This window comes from Dipodomys merriami, unplaced genomic scaffold, assembly GCF_024711535.1.
Source record: "Dipodomys merriami isolate MVZ:Mamm:240054 unplaced genomic scaffold, mDipMer1.0.p SCAF_15, whole genome shotgun sequence".
NCBI lineage: Eukaryota > Metazoa > Chordata > Mammalia > Rodentia > Heteromyidae > Dipodomys > Dipodomys merriami.
In genome coordinates this window covers 29628585-29651227 of record NW_027202826.1, presented here as the reverse complement: position 1 = coordinate 29651227, position 22643 = coordinate 29628585, and the positions used below count along the sequence as shown (strand labels likewise).

The window sequence follows — 22643 nt, the reverse complement described above, 5'->3', positions numbered from 1 at the left end:
CCTGGGGTTTGAACTCAGGGCCTGGGCACTGTCCTTGAGCCTTTTTTTCTCAGATGCAGCACTCACAACTCAACTTTCAACTTTTTGGTGGTAAAGTGGAGGTAAGTTTCTCATGGATTTTCCTGCCCAGGATGGCTTTGAACCTTGATCCTTAGATAATAGCCTCTTGAGTAGCTACAGGTATGACCCACCAGCACCCAGCTTAAAACACCATCTGGTTTTTTTTTTCTTTTAACTTCTAGCTTTTGCTTTTTTTTCTCATTGTAAATACTCTCTCTTGTGCCTAATTTTACAATTTGTATGGTTTTGTTTAAAAGACTAAATGCCTCCATCACTGACATTTTACCATTCAGACCCCACAAAACAGATAGCACTCCTGCCAAGTCTATTTATAATAAAGGAGGTCCACAGTAGGGAAATCAAGCAAAAATGAAAATGCTTCACGGAAGTGCAAAAAGAGCTACAATTCAATGATAGGACTTGTTTTGGCACAAAGCCAATGTAAAACATATAACATTGTGTCACATGCACTATTTTATTGGTTGTCCATAGGACCTTAAAGAAGTAGAAAAATGTCATTATACTCTTGGACACAGCTGTGAAATAAGCCTAGCAGCTGTGGCTAGAATTCCATTTCTTCTTTCTCCATCTCTAGCTTCTAGCATGGCGCTTAAAGCCATAAAGAAGCTTAAAAATAATGTTCTGCTAAATCAATGGTCCCATCTCCCAATGCTGAGTTTTCTCCACAGTATTGCACAGCCAGGCTCAATAGAACTGTAAAACCAGAAAGGGCTTGGGGGGATCTTTATCTGTGATCTTGAACTTCAAATATGGTAAGTGAACCAATTTATTTTAGACCCAGGACTCTGAGTTACCTTCAAACAATCATACAGTGGCAAACACACATAGAATGAAAGTAGCATTAAACATATGAAACACATATGAAAAAGCAGACTTAAACTAACATATTAACCCAGCCCAGGCAGGAAAGTCCATGAAACTAATATATCCAAGTAGCCACCAGAAAACTGGAAGTGGCACTGTGGCCCAAAGTGGTAGAGTGCTAGCCTTGAGTGCAAACGCTCAGATAGCACCTAGGCCCTGAGGTCAAATCCCATGTCTGACAAAAAAAAGAGAAAATCTGTCACTGTGACATGAAGCTAAAGACAAGAAAGGTGTGTCCTGGTTGGTTACTTTCTAGTAATTACAGTGGTTGGTAGTTTGGGAGCCCTGACACATATCACATAGTCTTAAATAATTTATATACTTCCTTGCTTAATCTTTGTAACCCTGTGAGATAGATTTTATTACATCAATCTGAAGCTTTGGACTTTATTTACAGATCTCAAGTTTTGTTGGCAACAAAAGAAAAATAGCTACAGGCTTTAGTGGTTCTCCTCTATAATCCTAGCTACTCAGCAGGCTGAGATCTGAGGGTTGCAGTTCAAAGCCTGCCCAGGCAGGAAAGTCTGTGAGACTCTTATTTCCAATTAAGCATCAAAAAGCTGGAAATGGGGCTCAAAGTGGTAGAACACTAGCCTTGAACAAAAATGTTCAGGAACAGCACTCAGGCTCTGAGTTCAAGCCCCATAACTAGTGAAAGAAAGAAAGAGAGAAAGAGACAGAGAGAGAAAGAAAAAGAGAGAGAAAGAAAGAGAAAGTAAAGTAACAAGAAACATAATATTTACTTTTCTAATAGTTTTCCTCTTGGCAATCCTGAAGTTCTTAGGAGAATGACACATCACACAGTGTGTACCATTTGCTAAACTCTGGGGAGAGACAAAAACAGGCAGTCCAGTCACCCAGGCCTCTGGAGATCATCCAGGCCTCTGGGGGTCACCGAGGAGTCAGTGAGCCAATCTCCAGCATCTCCTAACCACATCAATGGCACACAGAAAGGTCTAGGGAAGTTACTGGGCCATTTCCCTGGCAACACATTCAGGGGATTTTTCTCTGTTTTATTTTCCAGACCTTTGCCAAGTCTGGCCTTAAAGACCCCAAGGGATAACATGTCCTTCCCTTTTTTCTTCTTCTTCTTGAGTAATTTATGATGTCATTATTTCCTGGCTCTGACCACCAAGAACACTTTCCTCCAACCCTATTCTAGCTTTTATCTCCTTATTCCTATCTCTTCATTCCTCTGTGTGTGTGTGTGTGTGTGTGTGTGTGTGTGTGTGTGTGTGTGTGTGTGTTAGTGCCTGTCCTCAGGCTTCAACTAAGGGCTTGGGCACTGTCCTGAGTTTGTTTTGCTCAAGGCTAATACTCTACCACTTGAACCACAGTTCTACTTCAGGATTTTTGTACTTTATTGGAGATAAGAGTCTCACAAGTTTCCTCCCAGGCTGGCTTCAAACTACGATCCTCAGATCTCAACCTCCTGAGTAGCTAGAATCACAGGAGTGAACCACCGGTGCCCAGCTTTCTTTATTCCTTTTTAGTGCTGATACTAGTCATGATACTGATTGGGAAGGGGGCTGTCTTGTGTAAAAAATTCCTTCTCGGTATTGGTTTAATGAGGGAGAATGATGAAAGAGGTAACATTGACCAACATGCTCATAAACTAACATGTTGATTTGAAACCTCTTTTACAGTGACTTAATGGCTATAAAATTATAGTAATAATAAATAAAGTTTATTTTAAAATCCCTCCCTTTTCTGTCTCTTCTAGTGCCAATCCTGGTACTTGAACTCACGATCTTGGTGCTGTCCCTGAACTTTTTATGCTCAAGGATAGCACTCTACCACTTGAGTCACATAGCTCCACTTTCAGATTTATTCTTTTTTTAATTTTTAATTTTATATCTTTTTCTTTTTTTCTCTTTTCTTTTTGATGTGTAATTGGAGATAAGACTCTCACAGACTAGGCTGTGAATTTCATGAGTTTTCATGTGAGTTATGAGTTTCATGCCTGGGCTGACTTCAAATTGCGATCCTCAGCTCTCAGCTTCCTGAGCAGATAGGATTAGAGACATGAGCCACCCGTGCCTGGCCTTCTTTTCCTTTTATCTCAAAAGTAGATTTGTGTTTTCAAAATGTTTTATTTGAGGAAAATCATTCATTCTGCTAGATATATCTAGAAGTTCAAGGAAATTAGCTGGGCACAGTGGTTCAAGCCTATAATCCCAGAATTTAGGAGGCAGACGCAAAGAAATCACAAATTTTAAAAAATCCCAGGGAGCCTGAAGCCACACTGGGCTATATGACCTAATCTTCAGATAGGTAGATTGATAGATGATAGATAAATAGACAGAATAAGCTTTTTAAAGATACTCATATATACATTAGCCTGAATGAAAATTTGTACAAATTCAATATTTAAACACGTGACATAATTAGGTATTGGTGGCTCATGCTTGTAATCCTAGCTACTCAGGAGGGTGAAATCTGAGGATTGTGATCCAAAGCCTACCCAGACAAGAAAGTTCTTGAAATTCTTCTCTCCAATTGACCACCAAAAGGCCAGAAGTGAAGCTGTGGCTCATCTGGTAGAGCACCAGCCCTGAGCAAAAAATCTTAGAGACAGTGCCCAGGCCCTGAGTTCAAGCCCCAGAACTGACAAAGAAAAAAAGTAACGTTATACTATTATTATAGAAAAGTTTAAATCAAATGTGAGATATGGCAAATATATTGTTCCTGATACATTTCATTTAATGCTTTTTTTAATTTAAAAAAGCCAGTAATTGGAGCTGGGAAGGTGGCTCAGTGGTAGAGCACTTGCCTTGCATGCATGAGGCCCTGGGTTCGATTCCTCAGCACCACATAAGCAAAAAGAAAAAAGCTGGAAGTGGCGCTGTGGCTCAAGTGGTAGAGCGCTAGCCTTGAGCTGAAGAGCTGAGGGACAGCACCCAGGCCCAGAGTTCAGGCCCCACGACTGGATCCCCCCCCAAAAAAAGCCAGTAATTGCCCAAATCTAGACAAGTGATTTGCAAAGCTATAACACCTAGGCAAAGTATATTTATGGAGACAGAATATTTTTAAAGTGTTTCATTTTTTAAGTACTCAAAATCCATCAGTTATTGCATAGAACTTTCAGACAAGAGTCTACTCCTCCTTACAAGATCCTCTATTAACTGAGTAGGTGTTTTCTTTTGTTTTTTGTTTGTTCTAAGTCAGGGGCGAAGGCAAGTAGATCAGGTCACTGCAATTCTTTCCCCCTATAAATACATACTTTTATTCTAAGTTGACCTGATGGGGCTTGGCTTCAACAGAGGGCAATTTTAGTCCAAAAGCAAAACTCAGATAACGATCAATTAAAACTGATTTTACTTCCCTTCCCCCCCCCCCCCCCCCCCCCGCCAAGTCCATGCTATCCTGCCTTCCTAGTAAATGAAATCCAGATGTTTGGATGCTGGAAGACGCTGCCTTTCATGCTCGGTAAAGCAGAGGCATGCTTTCTAGTTCCAGTGACTAGAGCCATTGGCCATTCATTTGAAATACAAACCCTTCAGTTTCTTCTCAGAACAGTTTTGCAAGATTATCAATAGCTTTTAGGAGCCAAGCAAATAAATAATAGAGACCCCTAAGGTACAAGAGTAACTCAAAACCATAAAATAACACAGATTCAAAATTATAAGTAATTTTGTCCAAAATCTGATACTCTTTGTAGTACAGTAAATTATATTTCCTTTCCTCCCTTATGGCCATACTGGGGTTTGAACTCAGAGCCTTGTATTTGCTAGGCAAGTGTGCTTAACACTTGGAGCCATGCCTCCAACATTTTAAGTATATTTTTGTGACATAAGTAGTGAATGACAAATTCACATTACTATGTGATATTAATGTGATGTAATGTAATGTAATATCAAGATGTAAAATTCAGTATATTACCTAAACATGTCCATGATTAAGGATTAGTAGAACAACTCATTAATAAAAAATATAAGATTTTCTAACTTGTGGAGGAGATGGGGAAAAACCAGTTGTTTAAGGATACAGGTGGACCTGTTGCAACAATGAGAAGTACAAGTTGTCATGTCCAAAACGAGCTTTACAACGTCAGTGCGGGGTGGGGGGGGGGGGAAGGAGAAGGATTGGGATGGGGGGAGGGGGGAGGCTGGGAAGGGATGTGAAGGGTAAACAAAGGAGGAGGCTGCAATGCTTGGTAAGAAATGTACGCATTATCCTGCCCATGTAATTGTAACTCCTCTGTACAGTATGTTCACAAATAAAATAAAATTAAAAAAATAAAAATAAAAAATATAAGATTTTCAATCCAGGCATTAGTGGCTCACACCTGTCATCCTACTACTCAGGAGGCTGAGATAGAAGAATCTGGGTTCAACAGCAGCCCAGGAAGAAAAAGTTAAAAATTAACCAGCAAAAAAAGTCAGAAGTGGAATTGTGGCTCAAGTGGTAGAGCACCAGCCTTGAATGGGAAAGCAAAGCAAGAGCACAACACCATGAGTTCAAATCTCAGTACCAACACACACACACACACACACACACACACACACACACACACACACACACACACAATATTTCCTATGTCAACCTACAGACAAATGCTGTATTGCTAGACAAACTAGAAAAGATTAATTTAATCTAAGGACAATTAATTCCCCAAAGCACTAAGCTAATACATTATTTCCCTTCTTTCATGAGCCCTTTTGTGACATAGAAGTGTACTGATTACTGACCTATACCTCACTTCTGCCAATAAGGAGAAAGAAAAATTACTATATTTCAAAGTAAATTTGCTTCTGAAAGAAGCTAGATAGAAACTAGATGGAAGACTTTTTTCTTTTGGTCTTGGGGCTTGAACTCTGGGCCTGGGTGCTGTCCCTCAGCTCTTCAACTCAAGGCTAGTGCTCTACCATTTGAACCATAGCACCTCTTCCAGTTTTCTGAGTGGTTTATTGGAGATAAGAGTCTCATGGCCTTTCCTGCCTGAGCTGGCTTTGAACCAGGATCCTCAGATCTCAGCCTCCTGAGTAGCTAGGATTACAGGCGTGAGGCACTGGCACCCGGCTAGATGGAAGATATTGTTATCACTAAATATGAAGTTATCACATACAGTAAAGACAAATTATATTCTCCCAACAAATGTCCAAGGAACCTGTAAAGTGCATAATGCCAAAAAGATTGAAGTAGATGGATGTCTGGATCACACCTGTAATTCTAGTTACTAAGGAGGCTGAGATATGAGGATCAAGGTTCAAAGCTAGCCCAGGTAGAAAAATCTGTGTGAATCATCTCTCCCAATTAATTAGCAAAAAGCTTGAAGTTGAGCAGTGACTAAAGCGGTGGAGCACCAGCCTTGAGTGTAAAGCTAAGGAACAATACCACCGGGCCTGAGTTCGAGCCCCAGTATTGGCATGCACACATATACACACCTACACATGCAATCCATGAGGAGAAATGACTGAACAACCACTTTTAATAAGTATACAATAAATGTGTTGTTTGGTTCATCTATGTAGGCATGACTGATTTGTGCTACTGAATTTATTAATATTGTTTCCTTCTTGTAATGAATAATACATTTTTACAACATAGGTAGTAAAGGTTAGTCTGTGAAATAGGAGAAAAAAATAACTAATAGGAACAGAAAGGGACTGGCGAACAGGCAACAGCTGGACTTAGCCCCTGGGTTGCAATTTGCTGACCTTTCAATCAGACTACAGAAAAAAAAATAGTGGAACAGAATAAATGGACTTTAAAAATGCAATTCATCTGATGTCAGATATTAAGGATTCCAACTTTTAGCAGAACAAAAAATCCTAGGGAGAATTAACAAAAAGGCGGATAGTATTTTAAAATTTTGTTGGACAATACCAGAAGTGCTGAGCTAATTCTGGAAGTGGGGGAGGGGAAAGGGGACACCAAGATTCCAGAGAAGAGAAAAGCAACTGAGAATCTGGGCTTTGCCTCATTGTGGAGAACAGGGAATGAGCAAAGCTCTGTGGCTCTCTTGGTCCAGAATAGAGCAGAGGCTCTCGGCCAATGGTAATTGAGCCTCTGGAGATATGTGACAAATGTCTGTGACATGTTTGATTGTCAAAGTGCAGAGGTACAGATTCCCACTGGCATTTAGGGATAGAAGCCAGAGAGGCAGCTGATACACAAAATAGTTTCATCCCTCAGGTATGCATTATGAAGCCCCAAATGTCAACAGCATCATGCTTCAAAAACCACTAGAGAGATACACAATCCGGAGACTTAGAAACGCAAACACACACTTAGTAAATGCCATGTAATTCTCATTCGTACTTTGGGTCAGGTTTGTTTTCCACAAATCATTTTGATATATACTTACAGCCTAGCAATGGAGATCTGAGGATACCAGTTTAGCCTGGGCAGGAAAGTCTGTAAGACTCTTAATCTCCAGTTAACAACCAAAAAGCTAGAAGTGGAGTTGTAGCTCAAGTGGTAGAGTGTGAGCCTTGAGTGGAAAAAATTAAGGAATAGTACAAGGCCCTGAGTTCAAGTCCAGTACTGCCCCCCCCGTCTCGCGCCCCCCCCCACTGTACACAGAGGAACATACTACAAATACTCCCCTCCTTTCTCCTCTACACATTACTTTTTCCGTAACTTCTCCTATTCTTTTCAGTCCTTAAGACACTGTCCTTTTTACCAAGAAAGTAAATGGCTCACACTTCTGTCCTTTATTTTTTTGTTGTTTTTAATATTTTTATTGTAAAGATACTGTACAGAGGGGGTTACAGTTACATGAGTAAGGTAATGAGTACATTTCCTATTGAGCATTGTTACCCCTTCTTTGTTTCCCCCTACCATCCCTTCCCTCCCCACCTCCCCAACTCCTTTCCTCACACCCCCCACCTTGTAAAGTTCTGTTTTCAACATAGTGTCTTGTACATCTCATTGTTACACGTCAATCTGTTATCCTTTCAGCATTTTGTTATTTCCCCTTCTCCCCAAATTAGAATAATGTACATACAAGATGCAGGACAGCAGAATCAAATACAGTCACAACAGAGGTTATAGCATAGGGGGAAGAACATACAAAAGAAACCAAAAGAAATCACATAGTCCATTAAAAACAACGACAACAAAGAAAAACACCGCTTGTGTCTATATCTTGGGGTTCATTCCACTTAGGGTCATCTTATATGGTCATATGTATATAGCTTTTGGTCTTTTCTGCTTGTCTGGTACTTTGTTGTTTTTTTTGTTTTTGTTTTTGTTTTTGTTGGTCGTGGGGCTTGAACTCTGGGCCTGGGCGCTGTCCCTCAGCTCTTCAGCTCAAGGCCAGCGCTCTACCACTTGAGCTACAGCACCACTTCCAGTTTTCTGGTGGTTTATTGGAGATAGGAGTCTCACGGTCTTTCCTGCCCGGGCTGGCTTTGAACCGCGATCCTCAGATCTCAGCCTCCTGAGTAGCTAGGATTACAGGCGTGAGCCACCAGCGCCCAGCAACTTTGTTGTTTTTAAATCACCTTTTCTTAACCCTTTCTTAGTCTCCCATCTCTAGCCTTCTATTTGTTGCTACAGTTTTGAAAAAGTAATCCCCAGGCACTGCATCTACTTCTGCTCGTGATTTAGATTCTGCTTGTGGATTGTCTGCAAATTCCTTCCTAGCCAATTCCTAATCGTGAAACAAAAGGTCTTTCTTCAGCCACATACCTAATGCTGTTTAATAACCTGTGTCTCCGGTGACATCTTCCTGGTGCTTGTTCATCTTCCTCCCTCTGGTCCCATCTGTCAATAGAGGGCGCTAGAGGCAGCCTGTGTGGCCAGAAAAGGATGGCCAACTTGCTCTTAACTTTTCCATTTCCTGTGGAGTTCTTGTCAGTTTTAATGGCAGCAGTTGATTGCAGTTTGCATCTATTCCAACACTTCCAGAAACCATCTCATTTCAGCACAGCCTGCCAGGGACCAGCCTGAGCTAACCCTGCTTCAGAAGTCTGGCCTGATCCCAGGAAACAACACCTCCAGGTTTCCAAGTTCCACCAAATCCACCTTCTTCCTTTTCCATCCTTACATCTCTGTGTTGGAGTTAGAGAGGTTTATTTCTAACAGTGTGACTGCCAGGCTGCTTGGAGGTTCCTATTTGTGTGTTCAATTTTTAAGAACAGCAACAGTAATATATAGGATAAATAATATTGTATTCATTGTGTTTATTCCACAGGATGGTAAAATAATCTGCTTTTTAAAAAATCATCTAAGGTAAATTGTTTTTTTGTGTGTATGCCAGTTCTGGGGCTTAAACTGAGGCTTAAACTAAGGGACTGCTCTACCATTTGAGCCATGGCTCTACTTCAGCTATTTTGGCAGTTTAGTGGAGATAAAAGTCTCACAGACTTTCCTGCCTGGGGTTAGCTTTGAACTGTGATCCCGAGTAGCTAGAATTACAGGTATGAGTTACTGGCACCAGCTTCTGTTGGCTTTTGAAGTCACTAGAAATGACAACAATCGATATTATTTTACATCATAGTAAAAAAAATTTTTTGCCAGTCCTGGGGCTTGAACTCAGGGCTTGGCACTGTCCCTGAGCTTCTTTTGCTCAAGTCTAGCATTCTACCACTTGAGCCACAGCACCACTTCCACCTTTTTGTGTTTATGTGGTTCTGAGGAATTGAACCCAGGGCTTCATGCATACTAGGCACTCTACCACTAAGCAACATTCCCAACCCCTATAATAGAGATTTTGAGAGGGTTTTTTTTTCTCCGCCAAACCCAAACTTCTAGTTTTCCTTTTTAACATGGATGGTCATTCATTATCAGTTTGTTCATATTGTAATCACATTTTCCAACTCCTAAATTTTATTTTCACTGTCTTTTCTACCTGTAAGTTTGTGTGAAAAGTGCAACCTATACATGCTGGTATGTGTCTTTTAATGTTCTTATTTACTTATTCTTTGGCTTTGCCAGTCTTAGTCATATTCACTCATGACAAATACAACAGGTTGCTACTGAGATGTCCTTTTTTGTTTGTTTCTACTGAATTATAAGCAAGCTATGTCTTTCTTGAGGGGGCAGCATTATCATTTCAAAAGCTGATTTCATCCATCCCTTTCTGACAACTTAAGTATGCTTTTACCCTGTGCAGATGTGCTATGTAGGATTGGCTCTCTGTATCACATGGCCATAGAATTCTAGAATAATCATAGAGTCATCAAAAAGAATAACACAAATGCCAGAGTTGGAAAATGTCTTACAGTTCATTCTCTCCAAATCTTTAATTCCCCAGATAGGCAAGGCTCAGAGACTCAAAAGGATTTTGCAAGATCTACGGCTGCAACCTTAATCTTTGGCTCTGCACCCAGTGTTTTCCCCTGATTCCTCCTCATCCTCTCTATATTGTCTGTACTGCATTTTTATTCAAAAGCCTCCTTTAAGACTTAGGCAAACTTTAGATTATAATTGCATTTCAGGAGGATATTTCTTTTTTTCTTAATAAGTTTTTTTTATTGTGAAAATACCATGCAGAGGGGTTTCTTATCAAGCATTGTTGCTTCCTCCTTTGTTTCCCCTTACCATCCCTGCCCTCCCATTCCCCCGTCCCCCCCACACACCAAAGTTGTAAAGTTCATTTTTTGACATAACATCTTGTACATCTCCTTGTTGCAATGGGTCTACCTGCATTCCTATTTAAACAATTTGTTTTTTCCCTTCCCCTCCACAAATTATACCAATATCAAATACAGTGAAAACAGGGGTTATACCATGGGGGAGGGACATACAAAGCAACAAAAAAAATCACCTTATAAATATGTTAGAAACAATCCCAAGAAAGAAAAAACATTTGAGTCCTTATCTTCAGATTCATTTTGTCTGACATCAACTTATCTGACTGTTTCTGCTTGCTTCAGACATATGCTAGTAACTGCAAATAAGGGAAACCATGGGACCTATGTTTCTTTGGGCCTGGCTTACTTCACTTAATATAATTTTTTCCAAGTCTTTCTATTTCCTAACAAATGGGGCAATGTCATTCTTTCTGATGGAGGCATAGAATTCCATTGTATATGTACCACATTTTCTTGATCCATTTATCTACTGAGGGGCATCTGGGTTGGTTCCATATCTTAGCTATGGTAAATAATGCTGCAATAAACATAGTTGTGCTGGTAGCTTTAGTATGGTCTTGTTTGTGATCATTTGGGTAAATTCCCAAAAGTGGGGATTGCTGGGTCATAGGGAAGCTCTATGTGGAGTCTTTTGAGGAACCTCCATACTACTTTCCAAAGTGGTTGAACAAGTTTACACTCCCACCAATGAAATAGGGTTCCCTCTGTCCACATCCCCTCCAGCATCTGTTATTAGAGTTCTTGATTTTAGCCATTCTAACTGGGGTGAGGTGGTATCTCAATGTTGTTTTGATTTGCATTTCTTTTATGGCTAGGGAGGTTGAGCATTTCTTCATGTGTCTATTGGACATTCTTACTTCCTCTTCAGAGAAGTTTCTCTTTAGTCTTTAGCCCACTCATTTTATTGGGCAGTTGTTTCTTTGAAGATTTGTTGTTGGGGGATTTAATTTTTTGAATTCCAGGTATATTTTAGATATGAGACCCTTGTCTGTTGTATGGCTAGTGAAGATCTTCTCCCAATCTATGGGCTTTCTATTGATCTTTCTAGCTGTGTCCTTTGCCATGCAGAAGCTCTGCAACTTCATGCAATCCTATTTATTCAATCTTTCTTTGATTTGTTGTGTTTCTGGGTCTCTATTAAGAAAATTTCAGCCTGTGCTAAGGAGACCTAGGGTTTCTCCTATTCCTTCCTGTAATGTTTTCAGGGTGTCTGCTTTGACTTTGAGGTCTTTGATCCATTTGGAGTTGATTCTGGTGCAGGGTGATATAGAAGGATCTAGCTTTAGTTTTCTACAAGTGATTATCCAATTTTGCCAGCACCATTTACTGAAGAGGCTGTCTTTCTTCCATTCTATTTTTTTTAGCTTCAGGAGGATATTTTGAAGCCAATTTTAAACAACAGAATAAGTTCACATATGCTATATTTATAATTCATATATTAAGTTGCTTTAAGATCATGCTCTATGCTCCCACTCACATACATACAGGTACAAACAGAGCCAAAGGGAGCAAAGAGAAGATTTTATTTATGGTTTTGTTAGCCAAAAATAGAAAAGAAAGACAGAAGAGGGAAAGGAGAAGATGACATGGGAAGACAACAGAAGAGAAGAGAAGGCAACAGGAGGGGAGAGAAGGGAAGGGAAGGGAAGGGAAGGGAAGGGAAGGGAAGGGAAGGGAAGGGAAGGGAAGGGAAGGGGAAAACTCTTCTATCTTTGGCTCATCCCAGTCCTGTACAATCCTTGCTTGCCAGGAAAATTGGCTCTCAGCTTCTGCCTTTCTTGGCTCTCTGTCTTCTCTCTGTGGCTTGGATCCATTATTCCAAGCAATCCAAAGAGAGGTGCGAACCTGTTTTTGTAGCATGATGTTGAGTTGTAAGCGCAGGTTCCTCTGTCTCCAGATTGCATCTGTACAGCTCCATCTTCACACAAAGCAAGAACAAAGTGGCTCTAAATGGGGGCAGAAATTGAAAAATCAAACTGTCCTTTCTGGATGGAAAGATTTGAGCATTTACGCTCTCTGAGAGGGGCGATAGCATCTGTGCTTCTATCTCTGAAGTTGAAGCGATCTTTTCTATTTCAATCTATTATTAATAGATATTGTTCTTTGTCTCACCATAGTGTTTCAAGTCATTTGTTATCCTATTACACTGGCTATATGGCTTACAACAACAAAGAACATTGGGAACATTGGGAACATTTTGTGTGTGTGTGTGTGTGTGTGTGTGTGTGTGTGTGTGTGTGTGTGTGTGTGTGTGTTGATGGGAACCAAACAACCCAGGGTTGTTGCATGCTCAACAAATACCCTACCACCAAGCTACCTTCCTAACACCCCACCCAATACATACTTTTTTAATAGTAGAATTAGAAGTTCAGATCATTAGAAATCCAGCGCCATGTGAAGAGAAGATGAATCATTTAACTAAAGATAAGAGTATCCCACTAAAAAAGATCTTATTAATATATATTAGGAGCAAATGGGGGTTCATTGTCATATTTCCATCTATCCATACAATATACCCCAATCAAATTCACCCCCTCCATCTCTTGTCCTCACCCCAACCCTACTTACAACAATTTCATCAGGTTTCATTGTTCTATTTTCCTTCCTTTCTCCTTCTCTTTCTTTCCTTCTTTCTTTCCTTCTTTCTGTCTCCTTCCTTCTCCCTCCTTCCTTCCTTCCTTTCTTTCGTTCTTTCATTTTCTTTTCTTTTCTTTCTTCCTGCCTTTCTTTCTTTCTTTCTGTGTGTGTGTGTGCACACACGCCAGTATTAAGACTTGAACTTAGAGCCTTTGCTTAGCTTTCTGGTTCCACTGATTTATTAATTGAGCCATGCCTCTGGCTTTTTGGTGGTTTGTTTGAGAAAAGAGACTCTCAGGCTGGCTTTGAACTTTGATCCTTAGATCTCAGCCTCCTAGGACTACAGATGTGAGCTACCTGTGCCCAGAGCATTGCTGTACTTTCAAACGTGCATATAAAGTACTTCAGTCATGTCCACCCTCCTTCCCCTTCCCTTTGGAACCTACTTGCCAACGTAGCTCATTTCACCAACTTCTGATCTTTCTGATCTTGGCGTAACAGTTTTCCTTCCTCTCCAATGCCTTTGAGGAATCCCAATCTATCTACCCAATCTCATTCCTCTGCTCAGTCTTCTAGAAGCCCCTGTGGCCACTGTCCTGGACTCTGCGCACCCCTGGGTGCTTTGTGTCCCTCCCCCTCATTCACCTGTTCATACTGTGCTTGCTGCTCTTCCCCTCCTCAGGCCTCAGCACAGCTGCCATCTCCATCAGGGAAAGTTCGCCCACTTCCCAAGTCTGAGCTCTGTTTCCCTTCTTACACAATCTCGTCTCTTCATAGGATGCTAACCAAATGTATTATAATTGAGGTCTTAGGAGACCAAACCTTTCATGGAAAGGGCCAAGTCATATATATTTTAGGTTTGACAGGCCTTGAGATTTCTGTAACAACTCTGTGATTATTACAGATCTTGGGAGGCTGAGATCTGAGGATCATGGTTTGAAGCTAACCATAATCTCTGAGATGCTTATCTCCAATTAACTACCAACAAGCAGGAAGTGGAGGTGTGACTCAAATGCTAGAGGACCATCCTTGAGAGACATAGCTAGAACAGTGCCCAGGCCTGTTGGGTCTTCGTCCGTCCCACAAAAGACGGACGGGGTCCGAGGAAAGGTAAGTGCTGAGCTCGCCCGTTCCCTAGCCTCCCTCAGCCCAGGAGACAATCAGACACAGTGGGGAGCCAAATCCAGCAGGTAGAAAAACTCGTTTATTAACAGAGAGCAGCCCCTTTTAAAGACAAAAAGGGTGGGTGGTATGGTAAGGGAGGAAGAGGAACCAATCACTGTCAAGGTCACACCCTATCATTCACCTGAGCCTTCAGGGCTGGTTAGGTACTGATCAGAAGATCAATTGGGGCCTGCCCACTCTACCCTCTCCCAGAGCCATCTTGGCTGGCCATGTGCTCTTCAGTAAATTAGGCTCTGCCCACTCTACCCCCTCCCAGAGCCATCTTGGCTGCCCATGTGCTCCACACAGGCCTTGAATTCAAGTCTTAGTTCTAGAACAAAAAAGGAAAGAAAAGAGATGAAAAGGAAATTACAGATTTCTGTATCTACTCTGTCATTAGATGCAAAAGCAATCACAGAGAATGACTATAAAAAGCATGGCTATGATCTAAGAAAGCTTTAATGGTGGACTTTTAAATTTCTTTTCCATTTTTTGTTTTGTTTTGTTTTTTGGTACGAAGCCAGGATTTGAACTTGATACCTGCCACTTTCACTGATTGGCTAATGTTCTACCAACTGAGCCATGCTTCCAACCACTTAATTTCCATTTCGTATAACAGTAATATGTTCCAATGTACTTGTATTTTTAAAACAGCCATACACAGAATAATATATATATGGCTAAGATATATATGTGTATATATATATATATATATATATATATATATATATATATATATATATATATATATGTATATAGCTGAGGTTGCTATAAAATACAGGTAAGTGTTCCAGATGCTGCTCTGGTATGCCGATCCCTGTACAATTCCACAAACTATTAACAGCCAGGGTGAATCTGAGCTGATGGTGTATCCACGATACACAGCACAATATCTAACTTATAGGAAGTGCTTGATGAAGTTGTTGAGTGATAAAACTTTCCCAGCAATGAGTCCATGGGCTGCAAGCCTGAGTGAAGTTGAGATGGCAGTGTGGTGGATTCCTGCCCAGTCTGCGCTGTAAGTGATGTAGTGTCCTCAGAACAAGATATTAAGTTATAAAAATGCTTAAGTTATAAAAAAATGCTTAAAGCCAGGTAGCCTTGACCTTCAAAGTCCATCCATTAGAAGGAAACTCAAGTATTATCAGGAAATTCTTCTTTCATATAGTCTGTTTTCATAATTAATTTTTCTGCTTTTTGTTTGCTTTAGAGAACAAAAAGACCCTAGAGAACACAAAACTCCAGCCCATGGGCTTTTCCCATACCTCAGCTTTCAAGCAGGATGCAGTTACCTGAATATCGTTAATTATATGGAATGTTGGAGACTTGGCAACAGGGCAGGTTAAACTAAGGAAGGTCAAAACCCAAGGTGAGCCTCAAGCCTGTGAAGGCCAGTAGCCCAAACACGGGAATAAGGCTGGAAGTCAGGCAGTTATGTAAGTGGTAAGCACCTGGGACGAGAAGAAAGAGGGCAAGACAACGAAAAGGACCTGCGATTAGAAACTCCAGTCACTGGTAGGGCTACGTAGGTCATCACTGTTTTTGTTACTTGACTATGAAGCAATCTGAAGAGAAACCATTAATAACAGCAAACAAAAGAGAAGAAATGAATACAGATGAAAAAAACCCTACTGAAACATTCTAGAATAGGAAGTACTAACTTCCAACTGGCTGTAAGACTAGTAGACCATTTGCACACGTGCGTGCGTGCGTGTGTGCGTGTGTGTGTGTGTGTGTGTGTGTGCTGGTCCTGGAGCTTAAACTCAGGGCCTGCGTGCTGTCCCTTAGCATTGGTGCTCAAAGCTAGCACTTTACCACTTGAGCCACAGTTCCACTTCTGGGTTTTTGCTTGGCCAACTGGAAGTAAGAGTCCCAGGAACTGCTGGGCTAGTTTTGAACTGCAATCTTTAGATCTCGGCCTCCTGAGTTGCTAGAATTACAGGTGTGAGCCACTGGTACCCTGCATGAGTAGGCCATTTATGGTCTGTTTCCTAACTCTTAGAAGCTTTTATATTATAAATCTATTATATTAATTATATTATTAATCTATTGTTATGTATCAATCTAGTATGTTATAAATTATATTGTTATTAACCTATTAAATTACATTGAGCATAGACATCACTGAATATGGAGTTGAATATTCTTACTTCTACAGACCCTTATAGATTTAATGTTTAGAAATTCAAAGTTATTTTGAGAACCAAAAGCACAAATGGTTTTTCCTGGTCTCAGGCACGTATGGTCCCCAAGCAAGGAGGATGCATTTACAAATCAAGTTTAGGAATGTTATAGAGGTAACTTGCCAACCAAGTGGGATCACACCATTGTGACTGCTTTTGGCTGTCTTTTCTCTCTACATTTGTGTCATAGCAGTCACCGTCTTTGAGCTATTGACATGGAAACTTCTCTCCTTCCTCTTGTAAACTGTGCTGTAGGTCAGAATTTCTGAAACCACCAAGAAACATTTTCATCCTATAGGTATGTAGATTGTAAGAACCAATTTAAAACAAAATCCTCAGTGTGGATTTTTAACCCTGGCCAAATGTGGAAGCCACACCCTGTCTATGGTTTAGAAAGCACATCCTACCATAAAGGCTGCTAAGAGTTGAGAAAAAGACCATAAATTGTATCCATGCAAATGATGTACCACGTCAGACATGAGTGTCCCCACACCCTGACCCAGGTGTTGATCCTTAGCAATCACTGAGAGGTGAATAAGTGATTAGAAGCTTGAATCTTCAGGAGAGAGCAAGGGAGAAAGACAGAGACAAAGACAGAGAGACAGAGACAGAGAGAGGGAGAGAGAGAAAAACAGAGAGAGACAGTGTCAGAGACAGAAAAAGAAAGAGAAGAAGGGGGAAGGGGGGGACAAAAGGTCTGACATTATCCATTGGTGGATTTACTTATTTATTTAGGCACTGGGACTTGAACTTGGGGCTTCCTATTCTTGCTTGACTTTTCCCACTTACTTCCAGCCATTTCCCAGTTAATTGGAGATTAAGTTTTACAGACTGTGGCTTCAAAATGTGATCCTCAGATCTCAGCCTTCTGAGCAGCAAAGATTATAGGTGTGAGGCACTGGTGCCAGCTTTGGATTCATACTTTGATGGAATTACTTGGAGATTATGGAAACTTCTTATCTGGAAAAAGTAGGCCACTGGGGGAGGAGGAGAATGCCCTTCTTTGTCTCTTTTCTTCTTGCCTGTCAGGAAATGAGCCCTGTCCTTTTGACACATAATGTTCTCCAGTGTCAAAAGCCCATAGTGATTAAGCAAGTTGTGAACCAAAATAAAATATTCTTCTTTTAAATTGTTTCTCTCAGGTAGCTGTCACAAAACAAATCTAACACAAGCGACTTAATCCCTGAACAAGCCAGGCACTGGTGGTTTACGCCTGTAAGCCTAGCTACTCAGAAGGCTGAGATCTGAGGATGGAGGTTCAAAGCCAGCCCTGGGAAAGTCCATGAGACTCTATTTCTAATTAAATGCCAAAGAACTGGAAATGGCTCTATGGCTTAAAATGGGTACAGCGCTAGCCTTAACCTAAAAGAGCTCGGATAGCGCTCAGGCCCTGAGTTCGAGCCCCAGGAAGACAAAAACCAAACCAAACCAACCCTGAACATCTCAGAAAAGTTCCTCAGCAACCACCTTATCTCCACAGTTCATCAGGAAAAAAGCATTTGTTCAGGAGCTTTTATTTTTCTGGTAGTCCAAAAGAAGGTGCTTGATGAATACAGAATTACTGGTCTGGCTTTATTCTGTAAACTTGGGCCAAGTGTTAGGCTATCTTTCTCTTCCAAACGTGGAGTGGGTTGAAGGTCCGGATTTTAGAGCAAGATAGGTGAAATTCTCACACAGGTTGCCCTTAGTTCCCAAACTTCCCTCTGGACACAAGAGAGAGATCTATTTGGGGGTGGAATCACGCGTTGGATTTCACAGACAAGGAGACGGTCTGGGGCGTCCCCTTCCCGACGCTCGGTGGGGAGGTTCCCCCCCCCCCCCGTTCTGCAGGTCACCAGGGGCGTCCCTGCCCTGTGCAGACACCGCCGGAGGCCACCTGCCAGACCCGCCGTCAGGCTCCACTCTCCGCCACGTCCAGACCGTGTGTTTCCCGCGGGCGTGGCCGCAGCCGCACCGCAGACGCCCCGGGATTCCGACACTGCGCTTAAAGGGCCGAACCCGCGACCTGTTGAATGAAGGGAAGAATGAATGGGCTCTGCGCGCGCTCTTCTGCGTCCCTCCCAGCGCCTGACACCTGGCTGGAGGCGGAGACAGAACAAAGGACCGCAGCGCGAGGGGAAAAGGATCAAATTAAATGTGGGGAAAAAAAAAAAAAAAAGAACCGGAAAAAGGAGAAAAGGGCAAAACAGCGGGGTTGGTGCGGCGGGCCAGCGCCCCGGGACACACGACCACGCCCACCACAACCCTCACGCCCTCACGCGCCTCTGGCCACGCCCCCAGGCAGGCGTCGCCACGCCTCTCCGCCCCTCGCCACGCCCCCTCCTAGTCCGTGCGCCTGCGCAGACGGACGCGCGGCGACTGGTCCATGCCCTGGCCGGGAGCGCGCGGCGGAGGGTTTGACGTGGCAGTTCCCAGCCCGGTTGCAAGTCGGCGCGCACCGGGCCGGGGCGGCGAGGGCGCGGCGGGGGCCGGGTCGGCGGGGGCCGCCCGCACCGGGAGCGGAGACGCGGGCTCCGGGAAGGCCAGCGCCGTGCGGAACCAGGTAAAGCTGGCGGGGGGCGGACGCGCTCGGGCGGGCGCCCGCTCCTCAGGAGCCGCTGGACGGGCCGCGGAGCCCGGTCCGGTGTCCGGTGTCCGGTGTCCTGTGCCCGTCGCGGGGCGCGTGGCGGTGGACGAGCGTCTGGCGCTCACCCGTGAGGGGCGGCATCCGGGGATCCCGCACTTTGCTGCGGGGCCCGGGGACATCGCTGTCCGCCCTTCCGCCGCGCCCCGGACGCCGGGTCCCGGGGGAGCCCCGCATCCCCCCCCCGTCACCTTCGTGGCGCGGGGGGGGGGGTGCTCCACGGTGACGCGGCGGCCGGGACTTTTAAGCTCTGGACACCCCGATGGCGGGACCGATTTGGCGGAGTCGGAGCGCGGAGCCGGGCGGGAGGGGCGCCGGTGGCCCGAGTCGCGGGGTGACAGTGGGCCTGGGGGGGGGGTGGGAGGGGGACCTCCGGGATCCGCAGCGGATCTCCCCAGGTTGTCTCGATCCCGGGCCTGCTCATGCCAAGTGGCTTTCTGCCATGTCGCCGCCTGAAGCTGAGTCAGGTTTCTACAACTTGGTGCTGCTGTCTGAGGAAGTTTGACGTGGCAACCGGGGTTGCGTCAGGAAGCACATTCCTCCCAGGACCGGGAAGGGGACCGGCGGCCTCCTGCTCTGCCTCGCAGGGACCGCCATCTCCCTCCCTCCCTCCCTCCTTCATTCCTTCCTTCCCTCCTTCCTTCCTTCCTTCCTTCCTTCCCTCCCTTCCTCCCTCCCTCCCTCCCTCCCGTCAGTCAGTCACTCAGCAACAGGCCGCTGTGTGGGTGTGTGTGCTCAGGCTTGACCAAAGCTCAGGCTGCCACGTCTCTCTCTCCCAAGTGGGAGGAGGGAAAGTGTGGTCAGGAACACATCCGAGGCCTCTGCCTGCCACTCTCCTCTCCTCAAGAGACGAAGCTACCCCCTAAGCTTTTGAAACATAGTTTCCTAGGAAAATGAAAACCCAGGCTAGGACATATGACACATATATATATATATATATATATATATATATATATATATATATATATATATATATATATGCACACACACACACATAGGAATGTTGTTTCCTTAAGACTGGAAGGATTCCAAGTCTTAGCAGGTAGCTTCCATCTTCCCCTTCAAAGCCAGCAAATAAAAGAACAAAAGGAAGAATATGCCCATGCTAGCTGAAGAGAAACTGGAAGAGAACTGTAAAATCTGTGTTTGTTTTGTATCTCAAAAGCATTTTGGAGGTTTCATTCGTATTTCTTAAAGAGAGAACTAAAGCTTAGAAAGGTTTTTCAAATACTTCTCGTCACACAGCTATTATCTGGTCTGGAATGAAAGTCCACTTGTCTTTCAGTGGGATTCAAAGCACTCCCTTTTGTTATTGAATTTAAAAAATACTTCCATGGAATTTCTCATATGAAAATCTAGAGGAAAAAAATAAAAATTGATAACTGATTTCTGAATAGACTCAAGAGGAGAATTTTACTTGTGTGTGCCTACACAAATGTGAAATTACCCCCTTTACCTAATTCCTTAAGTACAGATGTGCATGTTCTTAGAGGTATGATAGCAAATGATGTCAGAAAGAAATTATGTCATATTTGAGAAAGCACCAGTTATGCTGATAGTGATAGTTGTTATTTGGCTTAGTCTAATTAAGACTCATAGAGTAAGGCCAATATCAATCTTATTTCTGGCTATATTTGTTGGACTATGATTTCTCTTTGTCCTAACTACTAGGTTAAAATGATTAATGAGAAGAGCAATGAAAAGATACAAATCACGAAACATCTGGTTTTATAATTGGTAGTTTTGGTGGTCAGTTGAATGGTATGATATGCTATGGGTTGAAAATGTGGCCCTGGATGCTAAAAGTACAAAAGTAGTAGAACTTTTATGTTGGGGTCTGTATGAAACATTATGGGCTTCTATTATGCAGGAGAATTTTCCATAGGACCACCCGAGTTCCCTTTTAGGGGGCAATATTGCATTGTATGGTATGGAACTACAGTAGTACATGATATTTAAATGTTTCCCCTAAGCCACCCTAAGTATTTATTTGTATTTTCAATAGCATGATGTAACTGAAACCCTCTCACTACATGGCTTTCTGTTCTTCTCTTGCAGGGCTCTTCTGCAGAACTATCCTGTGGAATGACACTTCCATAATGAGTCAACAAGGTTATGTGGCCACACCCCCCTATTCTCAGTCCCAGCCTGGAATGGGCCTTTCTCCCCCTCATTATGGACACTATGGAGATCCTTCTCACGCACCATCTCCACCAGGTAAAGTATGGCATTTTGACCCTGTGATAGTGCATGTCTCAGCCCAGACGCATGAGGTGCTCTGAAAAGAGGGACTATGAAAGGTCAGGTGGTGGTTATATGATACCATGCCTTGAGATCAAATGGGATTTGTTTGAAATGGCTTTCAAAGTAGAACTCAACAACACTAGTTGGCTTATTGAGTGGAGTATAAGTTTGGGTTTTAAATGTGGAATAAAGAAGAAGCTGGGCACCAGTGGCTCATACATGTAATTATAGCTACTCAAGAGGCTGAGATCTGAAGATCACAGTTTCCAGCCCAGGCAGAAAAGTTATTGAGACTCTTAGCTCCAATTAGCCTGAAAAAAGTGGAAGTAGAGCCATGGCTCAAGTGATAGAGCACCAGCCTTGAGTGAAAACACTAAGGGACTTTTTCCTAGGCTCTGAGTTCAAGCCCCAGTAGCAGCATGTGTGTACACACATGCACACATACATACATTCACGTACATACATACACTGAGTGTTCCATTTGCACCATTAGACTTGTTCTTGCTGGTATATGTTACATATTCTGGTGGTTTTTATAATAGTATAAAATCAATTTTGTGATTAGAAAATATGGTTAAATTTGGGCACTAATGATTGTTCCTTGACAATAATAACAAGAAGAGCATGGCTTTGCTGGAAAAACATTATTGAATATTAATTGCGTAGAACATGGTACCCAGCATTATGGGAAAAGAGGTGGTATTGTGGATTGACAAATCCTGTTCTCATGATCATTGCCCTAGCCACCTCCCCTCCCCCCCTCCCCCCCCCCTGCACCCCCTCAGAGGGCTGTCCTGAGGACTCTGCGAGACTGGGGCAAGGCTAATTATTGCTCATTTTAGGTGTGAGGGCAACAATATTTCCTAAGTGTTTGGGTATGGCAGCTCCTGGACTTCTTAGAGAATACTGGGAAATTCAATTCTATTCCTCACAACAAATGTATCATTACATATAAATGTTGAGGTGGGGAAACTGATGGACTTACGTTTCCTACTGGATCTAGAAAGGCAGATGACAAGTCTTACGGGGAAGATTGGCCCTGTATAAATTATAAGTATTCTGTGTATCATAATAATCTGTGGTGGAAATGGCCTGTGCATAAATCAGTGAATCACATAAATGAGTGAGTAACTCTGAGGTTCATTGGAACTGACTCAGATACTAGGATCCTGGACAGTTAGAAAGCATGTATGCAGGCCAGTCAGTGACAGGAGGAGAGCCCAGTGGGAGGCTTGAAGTTAATGATCATGCTATGAGAAGATGCTATGAGATTCTGAATTTCCCATGTGACATAAATTAGTCTTCCTCAGATTTTGAAAGACGTTTAAATTATCTCCCTCCTTTTTTTTTTTTTTTTACTCA

The 22643-nt window shown here is 42.8% G+C and overlaps 1 protein-coding gene across 1 annotated transcript in view; it reads left to right on the top strand.

Moving 5' to 3' along the window:
* The first annotated feature begins 18805 nt into the window (after nt 1-18805).
* Nucleotides 18806-22643, top strand: part of Sec24d (SEC24 homolog D, COPII coat complex component) — an 87292-nt gene continuing 83454 nt past the window's right edge. Inside the window, exons 1-2 of the mRNA XM_070022504.1 lie at nt 18806-18956; nt 21096-21254. Of these exons, the coding sequence (XP_069878605.1) occupies nt 21137-21254 (118 nt within the window). The 5' untranslated portion in view covers nt 18806-18956; nt 21096-21136. The remainder of the gene's footprint in view (nt 18957-21095; nt 21255-22643) is intronic.